This window comes from Balaenoptera acutorostrata, chromosome 16 (genome assembly GCF_949987535.1).
Source record: "Balaenoptera acutorostrata chromosome 16, mBalAcu1.1, whole genome shotgun sequence".
Taxonomy (NCBI): Eukaryota; Metazoa; Chordata; class Mammalia; order Artiodactyla; family Balaenopteridae; genus Balaenoptera; species Balaenoptera acutorostrata.
This window is the reverse complement of record NC_080079.1, coordinates 58737386-58763103: the sequence shown is the minus strand read 5'-3', so window position 1 is coordinate 58763103 and position 25718 is coordinate 58737386. Positions and strand designations below refer to the sequence as shown.

General features: G+C 42.5%; 1 protein-coding gene across 12 annotated transcripts in view; it reads right to left on the bottom strand.

Moving 5' to 3' along the window:
- Nucleotides 1-25718, bottom strand: part of KCNMA1 (potassium calcium-activated channel subfamily M alpha 1) — a 751659-nt gene that overhangs the window by 63657 nt on the left and 662284 nt on the right. For all 12 annotated transcript variants that reach the window (XM_057531254.1, XM_057531255.1, XM_007166550.2 and 9 more), the window contains 3 exons: nucleotides 13866-13989; nucleotides 9351-9575; nucleotides 5621-5813 (listed from right to left, as the gene is read on the bottom strand). In XM_057531254.1, coding sequence (XP_057387237.1) covers nucleotides 5621-5813; nucleotides 9351-9575; nucleotides 13866-13989 — 542 coding nt within the window. The remainder of the gene's footprint in view (nucleotides 1-5620; nucleotides 5814-9350; nucleotides 9576-13865; nucleotides 13990-25718) is intronic.

Here is a 25718-nt window from a genome sequence, read left to right as displayed (position 1 = left end):
GACACGAAGATTAGCAAGATAAGGAAGAGTCTTTGCCTCTCAAAGAGCTCAGAGTCTGCTCAAGAAAACACACACAGCGAGAAATAATTAGGATACATCCTAGATCGCGACTCTGGAATTTATTCAACCCTCTTCTCCTTTACCTTCATACCACCCACTCCTACCCCCCAAAATCTGTGTCCTCAGCCCCTCTCACTGGATTCTCTTCCTCTGTTTGTCCCTTCAAGGTTGATGTTTCCCAAGGTTCCACAATGGCCCCTTTTCTCTTAGTTGCCCTGCCTTGTCTCCCTGGGAAATATCCACTCTCAAGGCCCATACACTGTCCATCACCAACGACCTCTGAGTCTATAGCTTCAAACCTAACTTTATCCCTGTAACCATATGTTCTTATTTCTCACTGGATATTCTCCAGAAAATTTCAACTCAAATGAACCAGGACCTAATTGTTTTACCTTCTGCCCCAAGCTTGTTTCTCCTCCTGGGTCCTTTGCGAACTTAATCATTTTTACATCCACCCCGTGGCCAACCTCGAAACGCATTCCCAATTCCTAACCCTTGCTTATCCATACCTCCTTCCCACCAACTAGTCTTCAACAGCTATTCTATTTCAAATCTATCTCAATTTCTGTCTTGTCCTCACAACTAACATCACTAAGTTGTCCTGTCAGCCCTCATCTCATCCCTTCTAGTCCATTGCAGTAGTCTTCTCATATAGCTCATGCCACCATCTCTTTCCACCTCTAAACCATGCTCATATTTTTGTCTGCTATCTTTCTCAAAGATGGATTTAATCATCATCTTCCTATAAATCTAAACCCTTAGCAAGGCAGTAAGCCTATACTCTAGACCTGCACTGTCCAATATGGTAGCCATTTGTGTCCTGCGTGCTATAGTGCCTGACACATAGTGGTCACTCACTTATTCCTCTTTCTTTCCCTTAAGACTTACCCTTACTGGAAGGTTAAGCAGGAAGAAACTATAAATGCTCATTTCATAACTCAATATAAAAGCATAATGGCAAAAAACTAAAAATAGACCTACCACATGATCCAGTAATTCCACTCCTGGCTATATATCTGAAGAAATCGAAAACACTAATTCAAAAAGATACATGCACCCCAATGTTCATAGCAGCATTATTTACAATAGTCAAGATATGAAAGCAACCTAAGTGTCCATCAATAGATGAGTAGGTAGAGAAGATGTGGCACATATACACATACACACACACACGCACACACAAATATTAGCCACAAAATAGGATGAAATTCTGCTATTTGCAACAACAGGGTTGGACCTAGAAGGTATTATGCTCAGTGAAATAAGTCAGACAAAGGCAAATACTCTATGTTATCACTTATATGTGGAATGTAAAAAATAAAACAAGTGAATGTATGTAACAAAACAGAAACGGACTCACAGATATGGAGAACAAACCAGTGGTTACCAGTCAGGAGAGGGAAGGGAAAAGGACAAGATAGGGGTAGGGGATTAAGAGATACAAACTTCTGATACTATGTATAAAATAAATAAGCTACAAGGGATACATTGTACAGCACAGGGAATATAGCCAATATTTTATAATAACTTTAAATGGTGCATAATCTATAAAAATACTGAATCACTCACTATGTTATACACCCGAAACTAATATAACATTGTAAATCAACCATCATACTTCAACAACAAAAAAAGCATAATGGGAAACTCAATCGCATGAGTCTTCCTTTCAGGTTCTGATTCAAGTGGCTCTCTGAGAATAGACCCTTCCTCCCTCTGTTCACCCGCCTTTCCAAGATCTGACTCAGTTCTTGTCTTTTAGAACCACAGGGAGAGAGTCTGGCAAGAGCCACCGTTGTACCAGCTGATTTAAATTGAAATGTTTTCCCCAGATAAATGCGTGCTAAATAATACACCAGCTCTCCAGCCAAAGGGAAGTGACAGGCGCTCTGTAAATAAAGGCACTTAGTTGCTGGTAAAGAGCTGTAAAGTGGTTCTGAGCTGATGTTTGCTGACCAGCAAGAAGTGGCTTCACCTGCTTTATATAATTGTCACTGCAGTCTTGCCTGCTGTATATTAAAACTGCATCTCATAGACCCAACTGTCACATCGGATATACTGTCCAGCATGGGGTATGCCACCTTTCTCTGTAATTGTTTCTGACAATCAGCCATCACATTTCAGATCTTTTCAGAAAGTATCTGGTCCAGAATCCCTAGGCTGGGCCAGTCCTGACACCATGTGGGCTAGAACAGTGACACTAAAAGGGAATGTGAAAAGACAAGAGGGAAAAGAGGTTTTGTGAGTCTAGGAGAGCAAATAACATGCAGTGGCAAGTGTCTGAACACAAATCCCAGTGAAGGCTCTACCTCCTCAATGTTAAGACACATTTTCTTGTTTCATTTCATGTTAGAACAACTCGCCATAAGGTTGCATGAATACTCTGGCCCAAGAGTACACACATCTGTCCTGGGTCCACAGTTCTGTCCTGCTGTGTTCTGGAGAGATGGTAACAGAGCTCTCGAGACAAAACAGAGGAATGGGTTTCATAAGGACTACAGAATAAAGAGTGATGAAAGGTGGGGTGTCAGTGGCCAGAAATCTCTGTAGTTACCTCTCATGGGGAAGTTAGATTTGTTCCCCGAAGTGAAAATAGTAAGACGAAATCCATTTTGTATTCCGTAATTCCAATCCACTTGGAGTTTGGTCATGCCAAATGCCCAGATGAAGGGTGACAGAAGTATTTGAGGACAGTGGGCGTTCCGGTGGGTCACAAGGGTCTCAAGGAGGGGGAGCAGCCGGGAATCTCAGCTCGTCCATCTGACCCCACGGACTGGGACGAACCTGAGGCGTGGGCTGTACAGCGAGCAGCCAGAGGTGAACTTACAACGCTCACCCATCGGGGAGGAAGCAACCTCCCGTGTTGATGGCCGCCACTGGACCACTGCTTTTCGGAAGGTCAGAGTGTCACCAAAGGGGAGTATTAGAAACCAAGGACAAGAGAGGAGCAGACAGAGTAAGAAAACGATGGGAAATAGGGACTCAGTGGGGCTACAGCTTCGACAGTCTCTCATTGAGAGCCAAACAGAATGCTTGCTGGCTACTGGGGGATGTACACTCCACTCCACTGCCAACCAGGAGTCTCTGAAAACCACCACCGGCCACAGGGCACATCCTCTGCCCCTTCTGGGTGTGTGTGTGTGTGTGTGTGTGTGTGTGTGCGTGTGCGCGTGCGCGCGCGCGCGCGTGTACAAAATAAGAGCCCCCTTTTTTTTTTTTGCAGGAAAAAATGAGTTCTCTTTTCCTTTCTTCCTTCTCTCCCTGCAAGACCTACTATTCTTGCTTATTCCTGTGATAAAAACAGTAAAGAAGGCTTTTGAGAATCTAGAAAGTGTTTGAAGAGGGGAGGGGAAGCATTTTTTTACCAGCTGGCCATCAAAAGGATCTGACAGGCTGGGATAAGGTTTAAGAGAGCTGGAAGGAACACCTATGTCGGATGCATATGTGACTATATTATATGTTGAGATTCTAATCTAGGACCTTGAAAATCATGATTATTGAATTGCGAGGAAACAGGCATGCTGGGGAAAGGGAGTCTTTTCCTGCCCCTCCACCCCCTATTCGGTTCCATCTCCACCTGGAGGGAGCACTTCCCCTGCTTCTACTTCTTTCCATTCCCTCTGCTAGCTCCTGCCAGGAGACGAGGCGCATCTAATGGGGTTGGTCAGTGTGTTCACTGGACCCAGTGTTGTTAGTGTAAAGATTTACTGTGCCTTAAAGCAGTGCACACGAGTCACCTGGGGACGCTGTTAGGATGCAGATTCTGACCCGGTAGGTCTGTGTGGCATGAGAGTCTGCATTTCTAACAGTCCCTGGGTGATGCCCATGCTGGGGTGTGGGTGGGAAGACACACAGTGAAGATCAAGTACTTAGGGGCAGGAACCGAAAGCTAGCTTGCCTCTTCCCCCTCCAAGAAGGCCAGCTAACTGTCTCCTCCCATCCTTTGTCACCTCGGCTCCCTGAGTAGGTCGTGCAGGACGCAGGAAAGAGTTAAGGCTCCTTTCTTAGGGCCTCGGCGCGTTGCTCTGTCCTGCGGGCACAGCTGAGCAAATGGAGACCAAGATTTAGATTTGGGGGGGAGGCAGAGGAGGCTGGAGTGGAGATGTCAAAACCAAGCTTCAGGCTGTATCAGCCAGGGTTATGTCAAGAATAGAAGCCACTCTATTCCAGGTACGATGAAAATTAGAGGTTGACACAGCCATGGGCAGGGCTGGAGGAGCAAAAGTCAAAGAGGCCACCATTAGCCATTTCACTTGCAGCACCAAGGGGAAGGTTCTCTTGAACTTCACCAGAAGGTGCTGTGAACCGCAGGACCCTCGGGGAAGCCCACACACCAGTCTCCATCTCTAGTAGCAAAGCCAGTGGTTCTCAAAGCTTCCCCTGAGAGCTGCTTTGAACCCTGAAGCTGCCTCCAAAAATCAAGACCTGTTTTTCTCTTCCACTTTCCAGACCTCACCCTAGTGTCCCTCTCTCATTGGCGGACTCCAGCCCAGAACCAGGCAGAGAAGGGGCTTCTAGAAACGATTGTTTCTGGCTTTGCTGCAACGTCGAGGGGACCTTAGAAGGAAGTGGTAGTCATGCTGAGTTGGCAAAAGATAATGTAGCACGTAGGTCTAGGCGGCAGGATCAAGCTGAGCTTTATCATATCAGTAAGATGGTGCTTCATAGCCCAGCGGCTATAGTTTTTGTGGGCTGTACGCCCTCTATCTTTACTCCTGGAATGATGGCATTCAGGTCCCTATCAGGCACCCGATGCCACCTATCCAGTAGACCGCCTATGACAATGATCCTACAGTTCATGGCAAGCCCACACAGAGGTGTTACTCGGCGGAAAATGCTTCACATCCCATCCTGCCAAGGCCCTGATTAGTGAGGTGGTTTGTTGCAGGGTTTTTGCAGTGCTGCCTCTCTGAGACTCCTAGACAACATCTTCACTTGGAACCATCTGCCCAGGATCCCAGAGCAAATGACAGGGAAGATCAGGGCAGAGCAGAGATGGCAGATGTGTGTCATTTAACACCGTCATGCCTCCTATAGAGAACGCATGGGCTGACAAGTGTCACCTTTTGCGAAATGGCTTTCAGTGTCCATATACCCCCCCACCCTCCAGAGACCACTGTCCCTTGGTCAGCCGATAACAACGCAAAGCTCAACACCCCCATGCAGCTGTAACAACGGCAAAGCTTAACACAGGTCAAAGGCAAAAACAGATGCTGGGGAGAAACGCGGGGGATTGTTCAGCCAGCATCATCTCAGTGCTCTGACATTTAGCTGGCGACCCTGGTCCTAAAGCCACTGTTTGGGAAGGCTGAGGGGGTGGCATTTAAAGGCTGGATTCGTTTTGGGGAAGACAGCCTACTGAGAGCGTGGGTGTTAGGGTCTCAAGCCCACTGCCCGGGCTGGCAAGAAGAGGCAGCAGATGCCCCTTTGAAAGCCATGGCAGCCACGGTGTGTTTCTCTACCAGGCAGGCTGCTGCGAGCCTCTCTGGATTACAGAGTGAAGGATATCCCTCTTGCCAGCCCCTGTCCCCCGTAGGCATAGCAGAGAGGCTGTCCTTACCTTGGGAATTAGCCTGCAAGACCCCGATGCTGTCATCAAACTGCATAGATTTGATGTTGAGCGACGCCAAGATGCATTCCTTGTCCTGCAGCGAAGTATCATCAATATTATTCTGATTGGCTGACAGGATAACGCACATGTCACAGAGGTTGATGTTGACGGCCCTTAAATCAGCCCGACTTAACGGCGTACCCTTTGGCATAGAGGAAAGAGAGAAAAAAAAAAAGAAGCAAAAGTGAGACTGAGGAACAAGAGGGAAAGAGGGGGGGAAAAGAATAAAAACAAATTAAAGATTGAGCCGGAGCTTTGGGAAATTATTTAACAAGTATCTTTTTTATGCCTTGACATTAAGCTGGCCTAACTACATTCAAGGGAATAGGAGTTGTGTGTTAATCTAAAGGGTAGTCGGTGCTGATGGCAGCATTTTAGGGTCGCTCTCGATACTCAATCAAGCTATTACTAACTAACGAGGGAGAGGAATTATGCCACGGTTCTATATCTTCTTCCTGCCTGGAAATTGTCTTGATTTAAGTAACTGTCCTGTGGCAACCTCTGGCTTTCAGAATGTAACGAGGGGGTGGCTTTCAAATGCCTGTTTATTTAATAGCAGGTCACTTCTGTCTCAGGCAAAAAGACAGCAGCTCCAACTAGAATTCCCAAGGCAGCCGAGAGGAAATAGCCAGGCAGCACGGTGTGATGAGGTGGGGCTGAATTCGGAGGATGTGGGAGCGAGTGGAATTAATGTGCATCTTGCAAAGAGGATACGGAAAGGGGTGAAGCTTCAGGTGTATGATTTTAATGCATATTTTCAGCAAGAGAAAAACAAGGAAATCACCTAACTGTCCAAGAACAGAGGCATGGTTAAATACACTATCAGATACATATATACAATGGAAGTCTATGCAGCAGGTAAAGGGATTGAAAGACCTCTCCATGTAGGTATTGCCTTGGAAGCATCTCAAGACAGAGGAGCAATTGAAACAAATAAAAAAACCAAGTTCTAGACAATTCAAAAAGTATGATTTCATTTATGTAAAAAGAAACCCATAGAATAGAACTATATATGTATGAATGTATTTATAAATGTACGTACACTCAGAAAGTTCAGGAAAAGTACACACTAAACTAATAACAGTAATTACCCCAGGGAGGGAAATAAGATTGGGGGTGAAGGAAAAGTTTGCTTTTGACTTTATATACATCTGCTTTGTTTGAATATTTTATAATAAGAACATACTTGTATATTACTGGAGTAATTAAAAATAAATAAGCCAGTAAACAGATTTTTTTTAAAATCCCATAACAACAAAAAACAGTGGAAACAAATTCCCAGATCAAGGAGGTAATGACAGAGGCCAGGAATGCAGTCACTGGTCAAATAGAAGGGTTAGGGTTGGAGGAGAGGGGCATGACCCCCACCTGCTCTGTGTCCTCGGTGTGGGGGGGACCAGAGAAGAACTAATCAGGCCATCCCATGTGATAGAGCCCCAAGGGCATCATTTTGGAGTTCACCGCCAGCCACCAGCCTCCTTGATCCTCCAGCCTGAATCCAGCTTCTGACTTGCCTTCATGGAGACCTGAGCTGTCTTCAGCTCACTGACCGTGCAGGGAGAGGGTCTGTCAACTGCTTATGTCTCTGGATGCCTTCCTCTCGTTCTCTTTCCTGGAAAGGGGGCTTTGAGAAGATTGGACTTGGCTGCAGAGATCAAGCCCATCAGCCCTCTTTTATGACTCGGTGGCAGTCAGGATTCTATTCCCAGCCTCCAAACTGTAACTGCAAAGTGGAATTATGGGGGAAGAGGCATTCGGTGCTACGGGGCTGGGAAGCTACTAATTCCAAGCTCCGGAGGAGGATCTTTTGAGAGAAGGAGAAGTCTCCCCCTTTTCACTGGGGTCTTTTGGTACAAAATAAGTCTGACCAACTTCCTGTATCATTTCACCAGTGTATAAGCCTCAATTGCCTACAGCATATTCTTTTAATTTTCACCTTGTAGGGGATCCACCAGTAATTGTGATATAAGAAAATCCCTGTGCAGCTGTACACGCATGATTTCAAAACTCAAGAAATACAAATGACACACATAGAAACACCTTGTGTTTCTCTGGGCTGGTCCTATATCTGGGGCCCTGTTTAAACAATGAAATATGTGGAGACATAGGTGAAGGCCCATTTTGTACCAATATGTTGTGTTCAAGTGTGATAAATTTTGGAGGGTTTGAAAAGGCCCTGCAGATAGGAAAACTCATTCATATAGATGCAGGCAGATGAGTGGATGTGTACAAGAGCATACAGAAGGAAACACACACAACAAACACACACACACAGAAAACATCACACACACACCTACACACCCAACACTATACACATACACACATACATAGACTCCTGTACCCCAGAAAACTAATAAGCTCTTTACAAAATACTTTTAGACCCTAGTCCATTGTTCCCAAGGACCATGTGGAAGAGCACATGTAGGAAAATAATCATGGAAATATGTAATCACAACTATCATGTTTCTGAAATTAGGTATATATCTGTTTATGCTCTTTTATGTATATGACTATTTTTCTGCAGGTGACTATTTTTAACCACATGTGTTCACTAAGTCAGTGAATTTGGGGCCCAGCAGCCAAAAGATATCTGTCTATATTTTTCTCACTTCTTTATATATTTATTGAGTGTCCACTGAGCCAGGCATACGTTAGGACACATGGTATTGATAGCTATGAATGGGCATTACTTGTGGATTGATTCTTATGTCTTCCTTACTGAATTATATTACTTGACTCTTCTTTTCCCATTTCCGAGGTTCTAGAAGCTGATAATAGAAATAACAAATTTCAGCTCTGTAAGTGGGAAAAAATCCAGACTTCTTAAAATATAGAATGAAATTTGTGTTCCTGTTTTAGGGATGTGAACTTCCAAGAAAAACGTTTGGAGTGTAAGTGATATTTGCATGGATTTGTGACCTGGAGAACTACATCAAAGGTTGAAATGTACAGTGCTCTACAATTATTTTCAAGTTTATGGAAAATATATTGATTAACGATTGGGAAGTAGTTAGTTATGTGACTCCCAGATCACGTATCCCATGCCCTCTCATTAAATTGTGGAGTCCCAAATTGTTCCTTTTAGATTTGGGTCCTAGTGTTTTGTAATCAAGAACATCACATGCACACATGTATACACACACACACAATCTCATGAAAACATTACTGGGCTTTTAAATGACTGGGAGGGAGGGAGGGGTTGGCCAGCAGAAGGGGTTGGCCTTTTGTACAACAGAAATAAAGAACTCTGTTAAATACATTTAGCTAAAAACAGAACATGGTAAAATAAGATTTCTCCAAGCATTCATAATGTCATAAATAAAGTGATATAAATAGTTCCTTATGTAAATTCTGCTATAAGTACTATAATATTGCAAAGCGCTGGGTTTGGGTAGGCAAGAGAGAGACTGTATAGACACTGATACGGTTAATACGTTTGATACCAGCTAAACTCCATGCCTGGTGAGTGACTGAACTTGGCTGCAAATCCCTTTTAATAAGGTGTCCCAGGGTTTGGATATTCCTAGACAGAGCATAGGGGAAGGGCTGAGTCCTCAGGTCCATAACCAGATGAAGAAGCAGAGGCATGATCAAAGCTACAACCACTCTATCCATCTGGGATTTTTCTTTTGTGAATGAAAAGAAGAAGAAAGCACTGATAATGTGACCTTGGACTTACAGGCAATATGGACACTTTGGGAAAGTTATGAAGAGTCTCCCATTCCCGCTTGAGGTACTCAATGGAACCCACAAACACGATGTGCTTGAGCTCGTGGTAGTGAAAGTTGCTGGCACGGAGTGGCATCACCAGGTTCCGGAGGCCAATCAGGGCTGAACTGACATCGCCAAAGATGCAGACCACCACGTGGCCACTCAGGACGGTCATGGCGGCTTCACTTCGAGTCTGCCAGAGGGAGAAGGGCACAGGCATTGGAGAGAAGACCTCATGGGGTTGTGAAAAGGACTGAAAAAAATCACTTGTGTAAAATAACAAGTAAACAATTGCTGAGTGCTTACTATGTGCTATTATTTTTTTAATTTCTTCATGTTATATACATGCCATATATATTTATAATTAGAGTATGTGTATATAAATTACATTGGTGGAATAAGTGCATGCAAACATATATTCACACATATCACTACCTTCTCTGAGAAAAGATTTAAGGAAGATATGCCATCCATACATAAGAGCAGAACTTTCAGGGGGAAAATAAGAGGGAATAGCAATATTTATGTCATTTGGAAAAGGAAGTCTTGGTTTCCAGGAAATTGTTGATAAAATGAGCTGTCTTGTCGGCTTCTGTTGCTGAGATGATGATAAAACAGTCAGACCCATGCTGGCCTCGGCTCGAGAAATGAGTTCCAAATTCTAGACTCATCATTGGGATCTCATAGGACATCACTGCATCAGTAGGTAGAACATGATATCCTGAGCCAGGGGCTGGCAAACTCTGGCCCATGGACCAAATCTGGTCCGCTACCTGCTTTTCTATGGCCAGTGAGTTTAGATTGGTTTTTATGTTTGAAAATGGGTTGAAAAAAAATCGAAAGAAGAATATTTCATAATATGTGAAACTTATATTAAGTTCAAATTCCACCAAATTTTATTGCAACACGGCCAATCTTACTCATTTAGGTATTGTCTGTGGCTGTTTTTTTTTTTTCTTTAACATCTTTATTGGAGTATAACTGCTTTACAATGATGTGTTAGTTTCTGCTTTATAACAAAGTGAATCAGTTATACATACACATATGTTCCCATATCTCTTCCCTCTTGCATCTCCCTCCCTCCCACCCTCCCTATCCCACCCCTCTAGGTGATCACAAAGCACCGAGCTGATCTCCCTGTGCTGTGCGGCTGCTTCCCACTAGCTATCTATTTTACGTTTGGTAGTGTATATATGTCCATGCCACTCTTTCACTTTGTCACAGCTTGCATTACAAAAGCAGAGGTGATTAGTTGTGACAGAGACCGTATGGCCAGCAAAGCCTAAATTATTTATTATAGGACCCTTCCCAGAGAGAGTTTGCTGATCAATGTCTACTGCTGCCTTGGGGTTTCCAGGGACATGACTGGAGTGGCCACCCATGTTAAGTCATCAGAGGAAGACTCCCAAACAGCCACTAAAAGGATCAGAACAGCGAGGGCAACAAACCCATGTCTTCCCCCAGCTTTAGGCCTGTATTTACAAAGGAGACAAATGAGAGAAGAAATCACCCCAGTTAGAGCTTCCCAGGAAATGCACATGATTAGCTACCGCTGGCCCCTCTGCTCACTGTGTTCATGCAGAAAGTAACACAGGAGGCCAGTTGTGCGCCTTTCTCTGCCTCTTTCTGCTCTGGTGCCTCCCATCTTGGCTTTCTTCCTCCCTGTCCACCCACTGCATGTCTGGGTGGCCCCATGTGGCTTACGATGCTTTTGGGGGAGGCATATGAATGTCCCCTGCACATATCAAACTCTGCTCGATTTAATCCCTAGAATTGACCAGTGTATTGATTGTTTAAATGCCAATATTGCAATTCACGATAATGTCAGGGTTATTACAGTAACCCCCAAGGAGAGGAAGAGGCAAGCTTTCACTCCCTGATCGTTAGACTAAAGCAGGGGCTGTCACCATTATTGGTTTCTCTCTGCAACAGTACAGGGACATCTCAGACGGAGGGCATAAAAAATGTCTTATAAATGGTGACCAAGGAGAACCCACTAGGGAGTCACACCCCACAACACTGCTTCATGGATGACGCCTGGAGTTAGTTATCTTGGCTGCATGGAAGTGTGTGTGCCTAGGTACCACCAGCAGAGGGTCAACCAGCTTGTAATGTGCTGTGATGGGAGCCCTGATTAATTTTACTTGACCAGGTCATCTGGGAGGCTAGCTCCCTTCAGCAAGCCTGAGGAATACCAAGCGGGTCCAGAAAAGGGGCTGGAAATCTAGAATAGGAAGGTAGGGAAGGCATCAATTAACAGAGTGGCCAAGGCACAGGTGCTGACCACAGGAAATTAGATCTGGGGACCAAAACACCAATCCTTAGACCAGCCACAGCAATATCAACTGGAGAACCTGGTAAAGATCCCAATTCCTGGGACTCAGCCTTGGGGAGACTGATTCTGCCGGGTTTAAGACGCAATAGAGAAACTACTTATGTGTGTATCTTGAGTTTCCTACACATTCTTCAAGGCCTAGTCCAAGTGGGGCCTTAATAGCCATAAACCCCTTCCAAGATCAACTGTTTGTATCCAATAAGACTTCCCCAGCCACTTAAACACATACTAGATTCAAACAGCACTTTGTGCCTTGTAACGCTTAGCTTTGAATATATTGTTTCATGGTACATTTATATCTTTTAATTAGATGGTCATTTCCTCAAAATTACGGCCATCTCATGTTTTCTAACCCCCAAAGCAGAAAGTATCCTGTGCCCAGAAAGCATCCCCATGTTGCTGGCTCTTCCAAGCATTCTCATCTCTGTGCAGGGTTACTTTAGAGAGGGCTTCTTGGGTCACACCGTCTAAACAGCACCTCTCAGTCCCTTTCTAGCCTATGACCTCACTTTATTTTCTTCATAGCACTTTATCAACATCTCAAACGTTATTACATATTCATTGCCTACCTGGAGATCTGGTCTTTGCCCCCACTAGAACAGAAGCTCTGTGAGACCAGTCGTTGTCAGGGGTTGTACCCCCAGCAACAAGAACAGTGCCCAACATGTAATAGGTTTGTTATATATGTTTTGTTAAACGATGTTATTTTTCAGGTGAGGGGAGTAGTAATTGGCCTCACTAAACCCTTTGGTGCCGGCAGGGGGCTTTGCACTCCTCAGGATTATCTAGGCAAGCCGTTAAAACCTTGGATCCCGCAATGCCAACCAAGCCTTTGACCTGTCCCCAGGTGGGTAACACCAGGATGAGTTTATATTCCTAGAGCAAAAGTGGGGCAGATACAACATCAGAATGTAAATACATGGAGCAGCTTTGTGATGAAAACCATTTGCACTCCTTGGACAGGGGCTGTTTCCTAAGGATTCTGACTTTCTGTGCTTTTGTCTGTAACTTTCACACCTCCCAGATAGCCTCCAGCACAAAGCTGTATTGGTTCTTAATGCTCGATTAAAATTAAATTGAGAAATCACACACACATTCAGATAAAACACTGGGAAAAATCTAGTGGATTAGAGCACAAAGCCATTCTGAGGAAGTGGAACAGTCCTTTCTTAGGAAGGGTGGCCATGACAGCAGAAATGATAGGATTTTCCTGGTTGACATAAAGGAGCAGGCCACAGCAATCTGGGGATTAGAAAGCACGAGGGAGAAAGAACCTTTCCATCTGAACTTCCTGATTATTAATCCATTTTTCATGGATTAGCAAGACAATAAACGGTAGGAAAGCCGAGGAAGGCATTAAAGCCTGAAGCTGTTAATCGGACAAGTCTAAAGAGTAGAGTGGATTGTTATCTACGCTGACATTCTTGGGACAGACCAGAAGAAGCCCACTGCTGCTATTGAGATGAGTCAACCAGGAAACGGGGCTCTGAGCCCCAGCCTTCCCAAGGTGGCCCATGGTCACCCTTGTCATCATCAGCAAATGTGATTTGCCTGCCTATATCATGTGCTAAGAAGGATCACAGATATGCAAATCAATTATCTAGAAGGATACATGACACTGTTATAAACAAACGACAATACAGGTAGCATTCAGATTTCTTCATGGCATCTAATATATAATAATAATAATAGGTAAGTTTATGGAGTCCTATAAACTTATTAAAACGTATGGGTTTTAATCTTCACTACAATCCTATGAGTTAGGGTCATTCTCATTCCATCTTCTTACACATAAGAGATACAGTATAAAGTGCTCAACTGACTTGTCCAAGGCCACACAGCTAATGGCACAGGCAGGCTCTGGCCCCAGAGCCATGTCCACAGGAGTTACGGTACATATTGCCTCCCATGATGCATTTCACACCCTATGGTAATGAGCCAATACATATTCAGTGATTGAAAATTCCACTCTCAGGTCATGTTCTGATGAGAGTTCCAGCTGTTTCAATATATGTCCTGAATATTAAGTATCAAAAATAATCAGGCGCAGGGACTATCACCCCACCATCCAGTTAGGAAAATCTCATTCCTAGTAAACATAATCTGGGACAGAAGCGGATGGCATCAATTCTGCAATCTGTCACTCACCAGGATGACTTTCTCTATCTCCTTGGGTGCACACCAGTGAAACATCCCAGTAGAGTCGTACTTCTTCACGTTGGAGTCCATGTTGTCAATCTGATCATTGCCGGGAATTAACAAGGGGTCATGCCTGGGGAGAAAAGGACAGGAAAACCGAAGTGGAAAATGTGATAAATTATAAATGGAAAGTGCCCCCTGCGTTACATCTCAGAGGAGCTGAAAGATGCAGAGGAAGTGGTTGTCACTGAAGGCCACTCTTTTGCTTGCAGAACCCATCCTTTGAAAGATAACTACCTCAAACCACCACCACCTCCTGGACATGCAGGTGACCTTTGTCAGGTAGTAATTCTGCCTTTCTCTCCCGTTCCCTTTTTTCTAAAATGGACTTCACATCATTTTGTGGATTTAGCCTCCCTTCTTATGGATGTCTCACTCCTTCTTATGGATGTCTCACTCCTTCTATTCTCATTTTACCAGCTATCCAGTCTCTCCATGAGACACACACACATGCACACACCCTGAAGTGTTGTTATTAGCATTGGCAATGAAGAGGAAGGAATAGGAATAGAGCCTCATGCTGACTGACTGGCATGAGGATGGAAAGCCAATTACTCGCTCTTTCTGACTACAACTTCTGACGTGATGCTCTTCGCAGTAAAAGCTTTAACAGGCTGCACTTTAAATATTTTAGCAATTTGCCCAATCAGATTTTGCTCTCCCTGGCTGAAGCCCTTTAAAGATTCAGCAGCATGTCACTTCAGAGCAGATTGACTACCAAATGCCCGCATCTGGAATACATGATTTCAATACTAAACAACACCCTCTCTCCTTGCCTTGACAACTGTATTTGCACTAACTGTCCAATGATGCTCTCCCCCACCCCTACCTTCACCTCCCAACTGCCACACTCCTTAGATGAGAGCCTCAAGCTCATAGGCATCTTAATAAACTTGTCTGGAATTATCAGAGCTACAGTCACCCTCTCTTGCCTTCTTTACTAGTGGAAAAGAAAGATGCCTCTACAGAGGCCTCCCCTCCAGTGGACGGGCAGAGCCTTACCAATAACCTCAAGAATTACAATAGAATCAGGCAGCTCTAACAAGCTTACAGCATAAGAAATATCATCCTGCATCTTGGCCCATATCCATTGTCTAGATTCTATCTCTGATAGAGATTCTGCACCTCTGATTTCAGGGAGGCATTTGGGTTTCTACAAGAATGACTGCATAAAATTAGGACAATGTCCCAGGCATAGTTGGCTATCTGTGCAGTGGAGCCATTTTCCCTGAATAATCTTATCAATTCAAGATAGAAAATAAAACTAAGTTGAAATTCCAAAATTTACTGTAAAGTGAGTTTACCTTTTAAACCATCTATTTCAAGCATTAAAGAGTGAACTTTATTTAGTTCTTAGTATTTCTTTCTCTGAAATTTCTCTGATATTTCTCATTTGTATGTTCAGAACAAAGACAGTAGGATAGCAATCCCTCCTCTATGGTCCAGAGACCTATTATTAAGTCTTCAGGATCTCTACCATGGCCCTCCTAATAGGCCTTCCAATCCCACTTAAGATGGGAAGACTCTCACTGCATTTATTTATTCCTGAGAATTTTCTTTTAGGCTACACCAAATGACAAATATCATGTGAAGACATCCTGCAAAGTTATCTTCAATGAACACGCTAGATTACTATAGGAACTGTCATATCTGATCTTAAAAGGAGAAGAACAGTTAGCTCGGAACAACATCTCGGTTGCTGGGTTGTTGGAATGTGAGAGGTGTTGTAAACCAGCAGGTCACCTTTCAAATACTGAGCTCAGTCAAAAATGCTAAAATAAAAAGGCACTTGCTGATAATAATGGGTCACAGATCAGGGCAAGATCGAATTTGAATATTTTTGTCCTTGAAGACTCTTTAAGAGTTCTATAGATATCCACTACCCACCATAAAGAAGAGGTCTGAGAAAAAGAAGAGAATGGACTCTTTCTTCCCAGCCCTAGAAGAATGTATTTCAGTTGGAAGAGGACCTTAATAAATTTGCCCTTAAGATACAGAGCCAGGTTGTTTATTGGTTGGAGAGGAGGTATTATCTCAGGGAGATCTGAGACCTGCCCCCAGTGTATTCAGGATTTATAATCATATAATATTAGCAAGCAAGCAAATGATGTAGTAAGCTGGCCAAAATTCCTTTCAGAAAATATGTGCTTTGAGGGAGAGGAGATACATTTTGATTCCCTGTATTTTTGGGAAGGAATCATCCCTTGGTTACTCTGGCCTCCAACCCTCATCCTAGAAAAGTAAATAAGGTGGGAAGATGCCGAGTTAGCGTCTCCCCACAACTAGGGCACCTGCCGGCTGCTGGTGGAGGACCCTGACGCCCAAGGAGACGGGAGGAACCCCCAAGTGAACTGGTAGGACGTGGGGGGACTGAGGGGGGAGGAGAAGTGGAGGCCAGACAAGATTGGTGCCCCTGAGGCCGGGGAGATCAGGAGAGGCAGGCAGGAGGGGCCCTCGGGAGGAGTGGGAGAGGAGCAGAGGGCGACTGCCCCGCCCACTCGGGCCAAGGAGTCTGCTGGGCCCCCAGGTGAGGTCCCCTGCCCTCTGAGACCAGGGGTGGGGGGAACGCCTGGGCCCCTGCTGTTCCGTTGAGCCTAAGCCTCACCCCCCACAGCCCCCAGGGCCTTTTCCAGCCCAGTGGGTCCTGAGCATTGGCCCCGCCCACCACCCAAACCTCACCCTTGCTTAGGCCCCGCTCTCCACAGCCAAGGCCTTTCCCCTCTTCTTTTATTTTCCTTTTCCCTCCTCCTCTTTTTTACTATTGTGGTACTGTTGTACCTTCTGGTTGTCGATTCATCTATATTTTTATTTTTATATTCTTTCTAACATATCTATTAGTTGCCTAGTCTAAATTTATTTTTTACTTCGTTTTTTTTTAACCACCCCACACGGCTTGTGGGATCTTGGTTCATGAGCCGGGGGTCAGGCTGAAGCTCCTGCAGTGGGAGCTCCGAGTCCAAACCACTGGACTAACAGAGAACCTCAGACCCCAGGGAATATTCATTGGAGTGAGGTCTCACGGAGGTCCTCATCTCAGCACCAAAACCCAGATCTACCCAACAGCCTACAAACTCCAGTGTTGGAAGCCTCAGGCCAAACAACCAGTAAGACAGGAACACAACCCCACTCATTAAAAAAAAAAAAAAAAAGTGAGACGGCAAAAAAATATGTCACAGATGAAGGAGCGAGGTAAAAACCTACAAGACCAAATCAATGAAGAGGAAATAGGCAATCTATCTGAAAAAGAATTCAGAGTAATGATAGTAAAGATGATCCAGAATCTAGAAAGGAGAATGGAGGCACAGATTTAGAAAATACAAGAAATGTTTAACAAAGATCTAGAAGAACTAAAGTACAAACAAACAGAGATGAACAACACAATAACTAAAATTAAAAATACACTAGAAGGAATCAATAACAGAATAACTGAGGCGGAAGAACGAATAAGTGAGCTGGAAGACAAAGTGGTGGAAATAACTGCTGAGGAGCAAAATAAAGAAAAAAGATTGAAAAGAATTGAAGACAATCTCAGAGACCTCTGGGACAACACTAAACACACCAACATTCGAATTATAGGGGTCTCAGAAAAAGAAGAGAAAAAGAAAAGGTCTGAGAAAATATTTGAAGAGATTATAGTCGAAAACTTCCCTAACATGGGAAAGGAAGTAGTCACCCAAGTCCAGGAAGCACAGAGAGTCCTATACAGGATATACCCTAGGAAAAACACACCAAGACACATATTAATCAAAGTAACACAAATTAAATTCAAAGAAAAATATTAAAAGTAGCAAGGGGGAAAAAAAAAATAACATACAAAGGAATCCCCATAAGGTCATCAGCTGATTTTTCAGCAGAAACTCTGCAGGCCAGAAGGGAGTGGCAGGATATACATAAAGTGATGAAAGAGAAAAACCCACAACCAAGATTACTCTACCCAGCAAGGATCTCATTCAGATTCGACGGAGAAATCAAAAGCTTTTCAGACAAGCAAAAACTAAGAGAATTCAGCACCAACAAACCAGCTTTACAACAAATGCTAAAGAAACTTCTCTAGGCGAGAAACACAAGAGAAGAAAGAGACCCACAAAAACAAACCCAAAACAATTAAGAAAATGGTAATAGGAACAAACATATCGATAATCACCTTGAATGTAAATGGATTAAATGCCCCAACCAAAAGACACAGACTGGCTGAATGGATACAAAAACAAGACCCATATATATGCTGTCTACAAGGGACCCACTTCAGACCTAGGGACACATACAGACTGAAAGTGAAGGGGTGGAAAAAGATATTCCATGCAAATGGAAATCAAAAGAAAGCTGGAGTAGCAGTACTCATATCAGATAAAATAGACTTTAAAATAAAGACTGTTACAAGAGATAAGGAGGGATATTACATAATGATCAAAGGATCAATCCAAGAAGAAGATATAACAATTATAAATGTTAGGAGAACCTCAATACATATGGCAAATGATAACAACCATGAAAGGAGAAATTGACAGTAACACAATAATAGTAGGGACTTTAACACCCCACTTACACCAATGGCCAGATCATCCAAACAGAAAATAAATAAGGAAACACAAGCTTTAAATGGCACAATAGACCAGATAGATTTAATTGATATTTATAGAACATTCCACCCAAAACTGGCAGAACACACATTCTTCTCAAGTGCACATGGAACATTCTCCAGGATAGATCACACCTTGGGTCACAAATCAAGCCTCAGAAAATTTAAGAAAATTGAAATCATATCAAGCAACTTTTCTGACCACAACGCTATGAGATTGGAAATCAGTTACAGGAAAAAAAATGTAAAAAACACAAATACATGGAGGCTAAATGGTGTGCTACTAAATAACCAAGAGGTCACTGGAAAAATCAAAGAGGAAATAAAAAAATACATAGAAACAAATGGCAATGAAAACACGACAACCCAAAACCTATGGTACGCAGCAAAAGCAGTTCTAAGAAGGAAGTTTATAGCAATTCAATCTCACCTCAAGAAACAAGAAAAATCGCAAATAAATAATCTAACCCTACACTTAAAACAACTAGAGAAAGAACAAAGAAAACCCAAAGTCAGTAGAAGGAAAACAATCATAAAGATCAGAGCAGAAATACATGAAATAGAAATGAAGAAAACAATAGCAAAGATCAATAAAACTAAAAGCTGGTTCTTTGAGAAGATAAACAAAATTGATAAACCATTAGCCAGACTCATCAAGAAAAAAAGGGAAAGGATGCAAATCAACAGAATTAGAAATGAAAAAGGAGAAATCACAACTGACACTGCAGAAATACAAAGGATTATAAGAGACTCCTACAAACAACTACACACCAATAAAATGGACAACCACAAAGAAATGGACAAATTCTTGGAAAGGTACAATTTTCCAAGACTGAACCAGGAAGAATTAGAAGATATAAACAGACCTATCACAAGTAATGAAATTGAAACTGTAATTAAAAATCTTCCAACAAACAAAAGTCCAGGACTAGGTAGCTTTACAGGCAAATTCTATCAAACATTTAGAGAAGAGCTAACACTGATCCTTCTCAAACTCTTCCAAAAAATTGCAGAGGGAGAAACACTCCCAAATAATTTCTACAAAGCCGTCATCACCCTGATGCAAAAACCAGAAAAAGATATCACAAAAAAAGAAAATTTCAGACCAATATCACTGATGAACATAGATGCAAAACTCATGAACAAAATACTAGCAAACAGAATCCAACAACAAAGGATCATACACCATGATCAAGTGGGATTTATCCCAGGGATGCAAGGATTCTTCAATATACGCAAATCAATCAATGTGATACACCACATTAACAAATTAAGGAATAAAAACCATATGATCATCTCAATAGATGCAGAAAAAGCTTCTGACAAAATTCAACACCCATTTATGATCAAAACTCTCCAGAAAATGGGCACAGAGGGAACCTACCTCAACATAATAAAGGCCATATATGACAAACCCACAGCAAACATCATTCTCAATGGTGAAAAACTGAAAGCATTTCCACTAAGATCAGGAACAAGACAAGGATGCCCACTCTCGCCACTCTTATTCAACATAGTTTTGGAAGTCCTAGCCATTGCAATCAGAGAAGACAAAGAAATAAAAGGAATACAAATTGGAAAAGAAGAAGTAAAACTGTCACTGTTTGCAGATGACATGATACTATACATAGAAAATCCTAAAGATGCCACCAGAAAACTACTAGAACTAATCAATGAATTTGTAAGGTTGCAGAATACAAAATTAATGCACAGAAATCACTGGTATTCCTATACACCAACAACAAAAAATCAGAAAGAGAAATTAAGGAAACACTCCCGTTTACCATTGCAACAAAAAGAATAAAATAACTAGGAATAAACCTGCCTAAGGAGGCAAAAGACTTGTACTCAGAAAACTATAAAACACTGATGAAAGAAATCAAAGATGACATAAACAGATGGAGAAATATACCATACCATGTTCTTGGACTGGAAGAATCAATATTGTGAAAATGACTATACTACCCAAAGCAATCTACAGATTCAAAGCAATCTACAGATTCAATGCAATCCCTATCAAACTACCAATGGCACTCTTCACAGAATTAGAACAAAAAATGTTACAATTTGTATGGAAACCAAAAGACCTCGAACAGCCAAAGCAATCTTGGGAAAGAAAAACGGAGTTGGAGGAATCAGGCACCCTGACTTTGAACTATACCACAAGCTACAGTAATCCAGACAGTATGGTACTGGCACAGAAACAGAAATATAGATCAATGGAACAGGACAGAATGCCCAGAGATAAACCCATGCACACACGGTCACCTAATTTATGACAAAGGAGGCAAGAACATAAAATGGAGAGAAGACAGCCTCTTCAATAAGTGGTGCTGCTAAAACTGGACAGCTACATGTAAAAGAATGAAATTAGAACACTCCCTATCACCATACACAAAAATTAACTCCAAATGGATTAAAGACCTAAATGTAATGCCAGACACTATAAAACACTTAGAGGAAAGCACAGGCAGAACACTCTATGACATAAATCACAGCAAGATCCTTTTTGACCCACCTCCTAGAGAAATGGAAATAAAAACAAAAATAAACAAATGGGACCTAATGAAACTTAAAAGCTTTTGCACAGGAAAGGAAACCATAAACAAGACAAAAAGACAACCCTCAGAATGGGAGAAAATATTTGCAAATGAAACAACAAAGGATTTATCTCCAAAATATACAAACAGCTCATGGAGCTCAATATCAAAAAAACAAACAATCCAATTAAAAAATGGGCAGAAGACGTAAATAGACATTTCACCAAGGAAGACATACAGACGGCCAAGAGGCACATGAAAAGATGCTCAACAACACTAATTATTAGAGAAATGCAAATCAAAACTATAATGAGGTATCACTTCTTGCCAGTCAGAATGGCCATTATCAAAAAGTCTAGAAACAATAAATGCTGGAAAGGGTGTGGTGAAAAGGGAACCCTCCTGCACTGTTGGTGGGAATGTAAATTGATACAACCACCATGGAAAATATTATGGAGGTTCCTTAAAAAATTAAAAACAGAACTACCATATGACCCAGCAATCCCACTACTGGGCATATACCATGAGAAAACCACAATTCAAAAAGAGACATGCACCACATTGTTCACTGCAGCTCTATTTACAATAGCCAAGACATGGAACCAACCTAAATGTCCATCGACAGATGAATGGATAAAGAAGATGTGGTGCATATATACAATGGAATACTACTTAGCCATAAAAAGAAAGGAAATTGAGTTATCTGTAGTGAGGTGGATGGACCTAGAGTCTGTCATACAGACTGAAGTAAGTCAAAAAGAGAAAAACAAATACTGTATGCTAACACATATATATGGAATCTAAAAAAAAAAAAAAATGGTGCTGATGAACCTAGTTGCAGGGCAGGAATAAAGATGTAGACATAGAGAATGGACTTGAGGACACAGGGTGGGAGGGGGAAGCTGGGGCAAAGTGAGAGTAGCATCGACATACATACACTACCGAATGTAAAATAGTTAGCTAGTGGGAAGCAGCAGCATAGCACAGAGATCAGCTTGGTGCTTTGCAATGACCTAGAGGGGTGGGATAGGGAGGATGCGAGGGAGTCTCAAGAGGGAGGGGATATGGGGATATATGTATGCATATGGCTGATTCACTTTGGTGTACAACAGAAGCTAACACAGTATTGTGAAGCAATTATACTCCAATAAAGATCTATTAAAAAAAATGTTTCCTACTGAAAAAAAAAAAAAGTAAATAAACAAGCCTGATGATCAATTGTCTCTCAGTGAAAAGAAAAAAAGACAGCTTTTTAATGTCAAGCCTCATTAACTAGGGTAGAGATTTGGGTACACCAGGTATCATCTGACACTAGGGCTGTAAGCCAGGATTTGCACTGGAACATCCAGAAGCATCAGGGAAGTCTCAGTGGTAAGCCACGCTGCACTCCGTACTTCCTTGCAAGCCTCTCAGCCTGCCCCGGATCATTTAAATATAAGTCATCCAGGATGTTCCTAAAAGGGGCTGATCTGAAGACTGTCAAAAAACCTCCCTGAACAAAGATATTTCCGTTTCTGATCAGCCATGGTACCTGAAATTTGAACCTTGGTTTCTTGAATCAGCAAAGCAATCAATAAACATGAATCCCCTCTTCTGTGCCGGGAATGGAGATACCGCAGTGATGAAGGCACAGTCCCTAGTCAAAGAGAGAGTTACAATACAGCGAACGAGAGAGAAAATGTCCATCAAGGGTTGTGATACACTGTGGTAAGTGTTATGGCAAAGTGAATGTACAAGGTGGTCTGAGAACACCAGAAAAGCTGTCAATTGCCTGGTAATTTGAGTAACATCAAGAAAGGCTTTGCAGAGAAGATAACTTGTGATCTGAGCCCTGAAAGGTAAGGAGGAATCTCAGCATATTACAGTAATGATCCACTAGGAGCCATTCAGAGGATTGAGGCCCAAAAGAAAAGAGCCAAAGAAAGGCACCCAAAACCATGGCTGGAGATGTCGTATTGCCTGACCTGAGGTACAGAAGACCTGAGCTGCCCTCAGATGTGCGATGGGAGTCAAGTGAAAGAGATGGATTCGACTGATTGAGTATATGACCAATGGAGCTCAGACCAGGGATTTAGACAGAGCCAAACTCAAGTTTCCAGAAAGGAAGAATGTTATACAAATGGAAGGTATTTTTAAAATGACATGAGTTGTTTCCCAAGGCAGTGGATTTCTCATCATGTGAGACATTCCTGAGGAGCTGTGAATATAGAGGGGATTTCATTATAAATTTCATTATAAATGTTGGGTGGGCCTAGAAGACCTTTAAGCACTCTTCTCTCAATGAACGAGCGCTGGCTGGAAGGATTTTGGAAATACTGAACCACTGTTGGGTATCAAAAGGCTGGAGGGCGTGGAGTAAGCACAGAAAAGTTGTTTTGGGAGCAAAGATGGGAGATAAGAAGCACTGAAGACTGATTACTAGAACTGCTCCTTATTAACTAGATTCACTAGACGTCTGGGAGGAAACTTGGAACGTGATTGACTTCAGCAACATGAGAGTCACTAGCTACTTTGGGCCAGACAGGATACATTTCTTTGCCGTGTCTGTTCCTGTAGCAATGTAAGTGCCACAGGCTGGCTTAGGCTAATTGTCTACAGGGACTTCTCCTTCTAAATTGGACTTTATATTAATAGGAGAAAGCCCAAGCATTTGCCATTGAACACAACAACCAATGGTGCTTTGGTTGGGGGAGGAAAGGAGGACCATCAGAAACCTCCCTGAACAAAGCATCCCAACATTATCAGTTTACAAAACGACAAAGAGAATCACTTTCACAGGCTCTCGGGCAACTCCTTAAAGATTTAGTTGGAACCGAGGCCCAATACTAGATATTGCCTTTCACATCTTAACTATTTTATATATTTCCTCAACTCAGAAGGTAATCTCAACTCCCCCAAAATGGACCATAATTGATTCAAGGTTCATTTGTCACTTACCACTTAGCCAACGTACAAGCCTTATTTTAGGGTAAAACTATGAGGTGAAGTGTATCTGCTGTCTAGTTGTTATGGCCTGAATTGTATCCCTCCCCCCATAAAATTTGTATGTTGTAGTCCTAACTCTTAGTATCTCAGACTGTAACTGTATTTTGATATATGGTCTTTAAAGAGGTAATTCAGTTCAAATGAGGTCATCAGGGTAGGCCCTAATCCAATATGACTGTTGTCTTTATAAGAAGAGGAAATTTGGGCACAAATGTACAGAGGGAAGATGATGTGAAGTCACGGGGAGAAGATGGCCATCTACCAGCCAAGGAGAGAGGCCTGAAACAGATCCTTCCTTTGAGGCCTCAGAAGGAACCAACCCTGCCAACAGCTTGATCTTGGACTTCCAACCTCCAGAACCGTGAGAAAATAAATTTCTGTTGTTTGAGACATTCAGTCTGTAGTACTTTGTTATGGCAGCCTGAGCAAATTAATACAATAGTGCACCTTAAAGAAAAATGGGCACAATGTACCAGATGTCACTCCACTGATGACCCTGGCTGTCCTTCTTGCACCTTAGGGCTCAGCTGTTCACTTAAAGGAGAAAAGCATCCTGCCATCAGTTTAGGAATACATGGAAACATACCAGAAAGACACAGTATCTTCATGAAAGAGTTTGGGTCACATACATACACAATTGGATCTGCTCTATTTGGAAGGGAACTTCTCCCCAGTCTTTAACTTATACTTGCATTTGAGGATCAATACTTATGACAGTCCAACCAAAGAAAACAAGAAACCCGGACACTACCCAGTTAATTTGTTCAGTGGAACCAAGAGAGTTGACCTCCCAAGGGAGTGTTTGGAAGTGGATACCACTGAGGGCAGAAAACCACCTATTTCTTTAGTGATTAAGTATACTGGCTCCAGAGCCAAAATGTCTTTCCTCAGGTTTTGGCTCATCTACTACTTGCTACATTGTGCCTTGCCTCAGTTTCTTCATCTGTAAAATGGGAATGTTAAACAACATCATTAGTTAATGGATTCAATTTGAGGGTTGCCTGAGTAAAAGACATGGCATGCACTTAGCACAGAAGTTGACACAGAGCATGCCCTCAATAAAGGTTAACTACTGTTATTATCATCATTCTTTATACTTTGCTTAGAACTCACTTATATATTTGTAGCTGTTACAATGGTGAAAGGAGACAGGAAACAGAGAATGGTTCAGTAATAAAGGTGTGGGGTTCTCCTACTATTACTTTGACTACTACACTACTACTACTACTACTACTGTCGCTACTAAGATGACTAGCCATCATGGGTTGAGCTCTTACAAATGTTGCTGCGCTAAAACCTTTACCTACATTTTGTGATTTACTCATCACAATGACACTTACAGGTAATTTCTGTTATTATCACCCACTGGTACAGATGGGAAACAGAGTGGATAAGTAATGTGGAGAAGACAGTTAGTGGGAAGAGAACACTGCTCTGCCCAGAGAGGTCTTCTTAACTGGAAGTCAGTGCAGCGTGGCCCCCATCTCACCCCCTCCCACTTGCAGGAGGCAGCTGGATCGCGCTCATTCCCCACTACAGCGCCCCAAGCCACAGTGCCCCCTACGTTGCAAAAAAGAAAAGCAGCATGGCGGGCATTTATGAAATGCACAGCTGGTGTGAATTATCAGTAGAAAATTTCCCCATGAGCCCCTGTCAGGACAACGTGCTAAGGAGAGCCTCAATAATCAACTAAGGCTG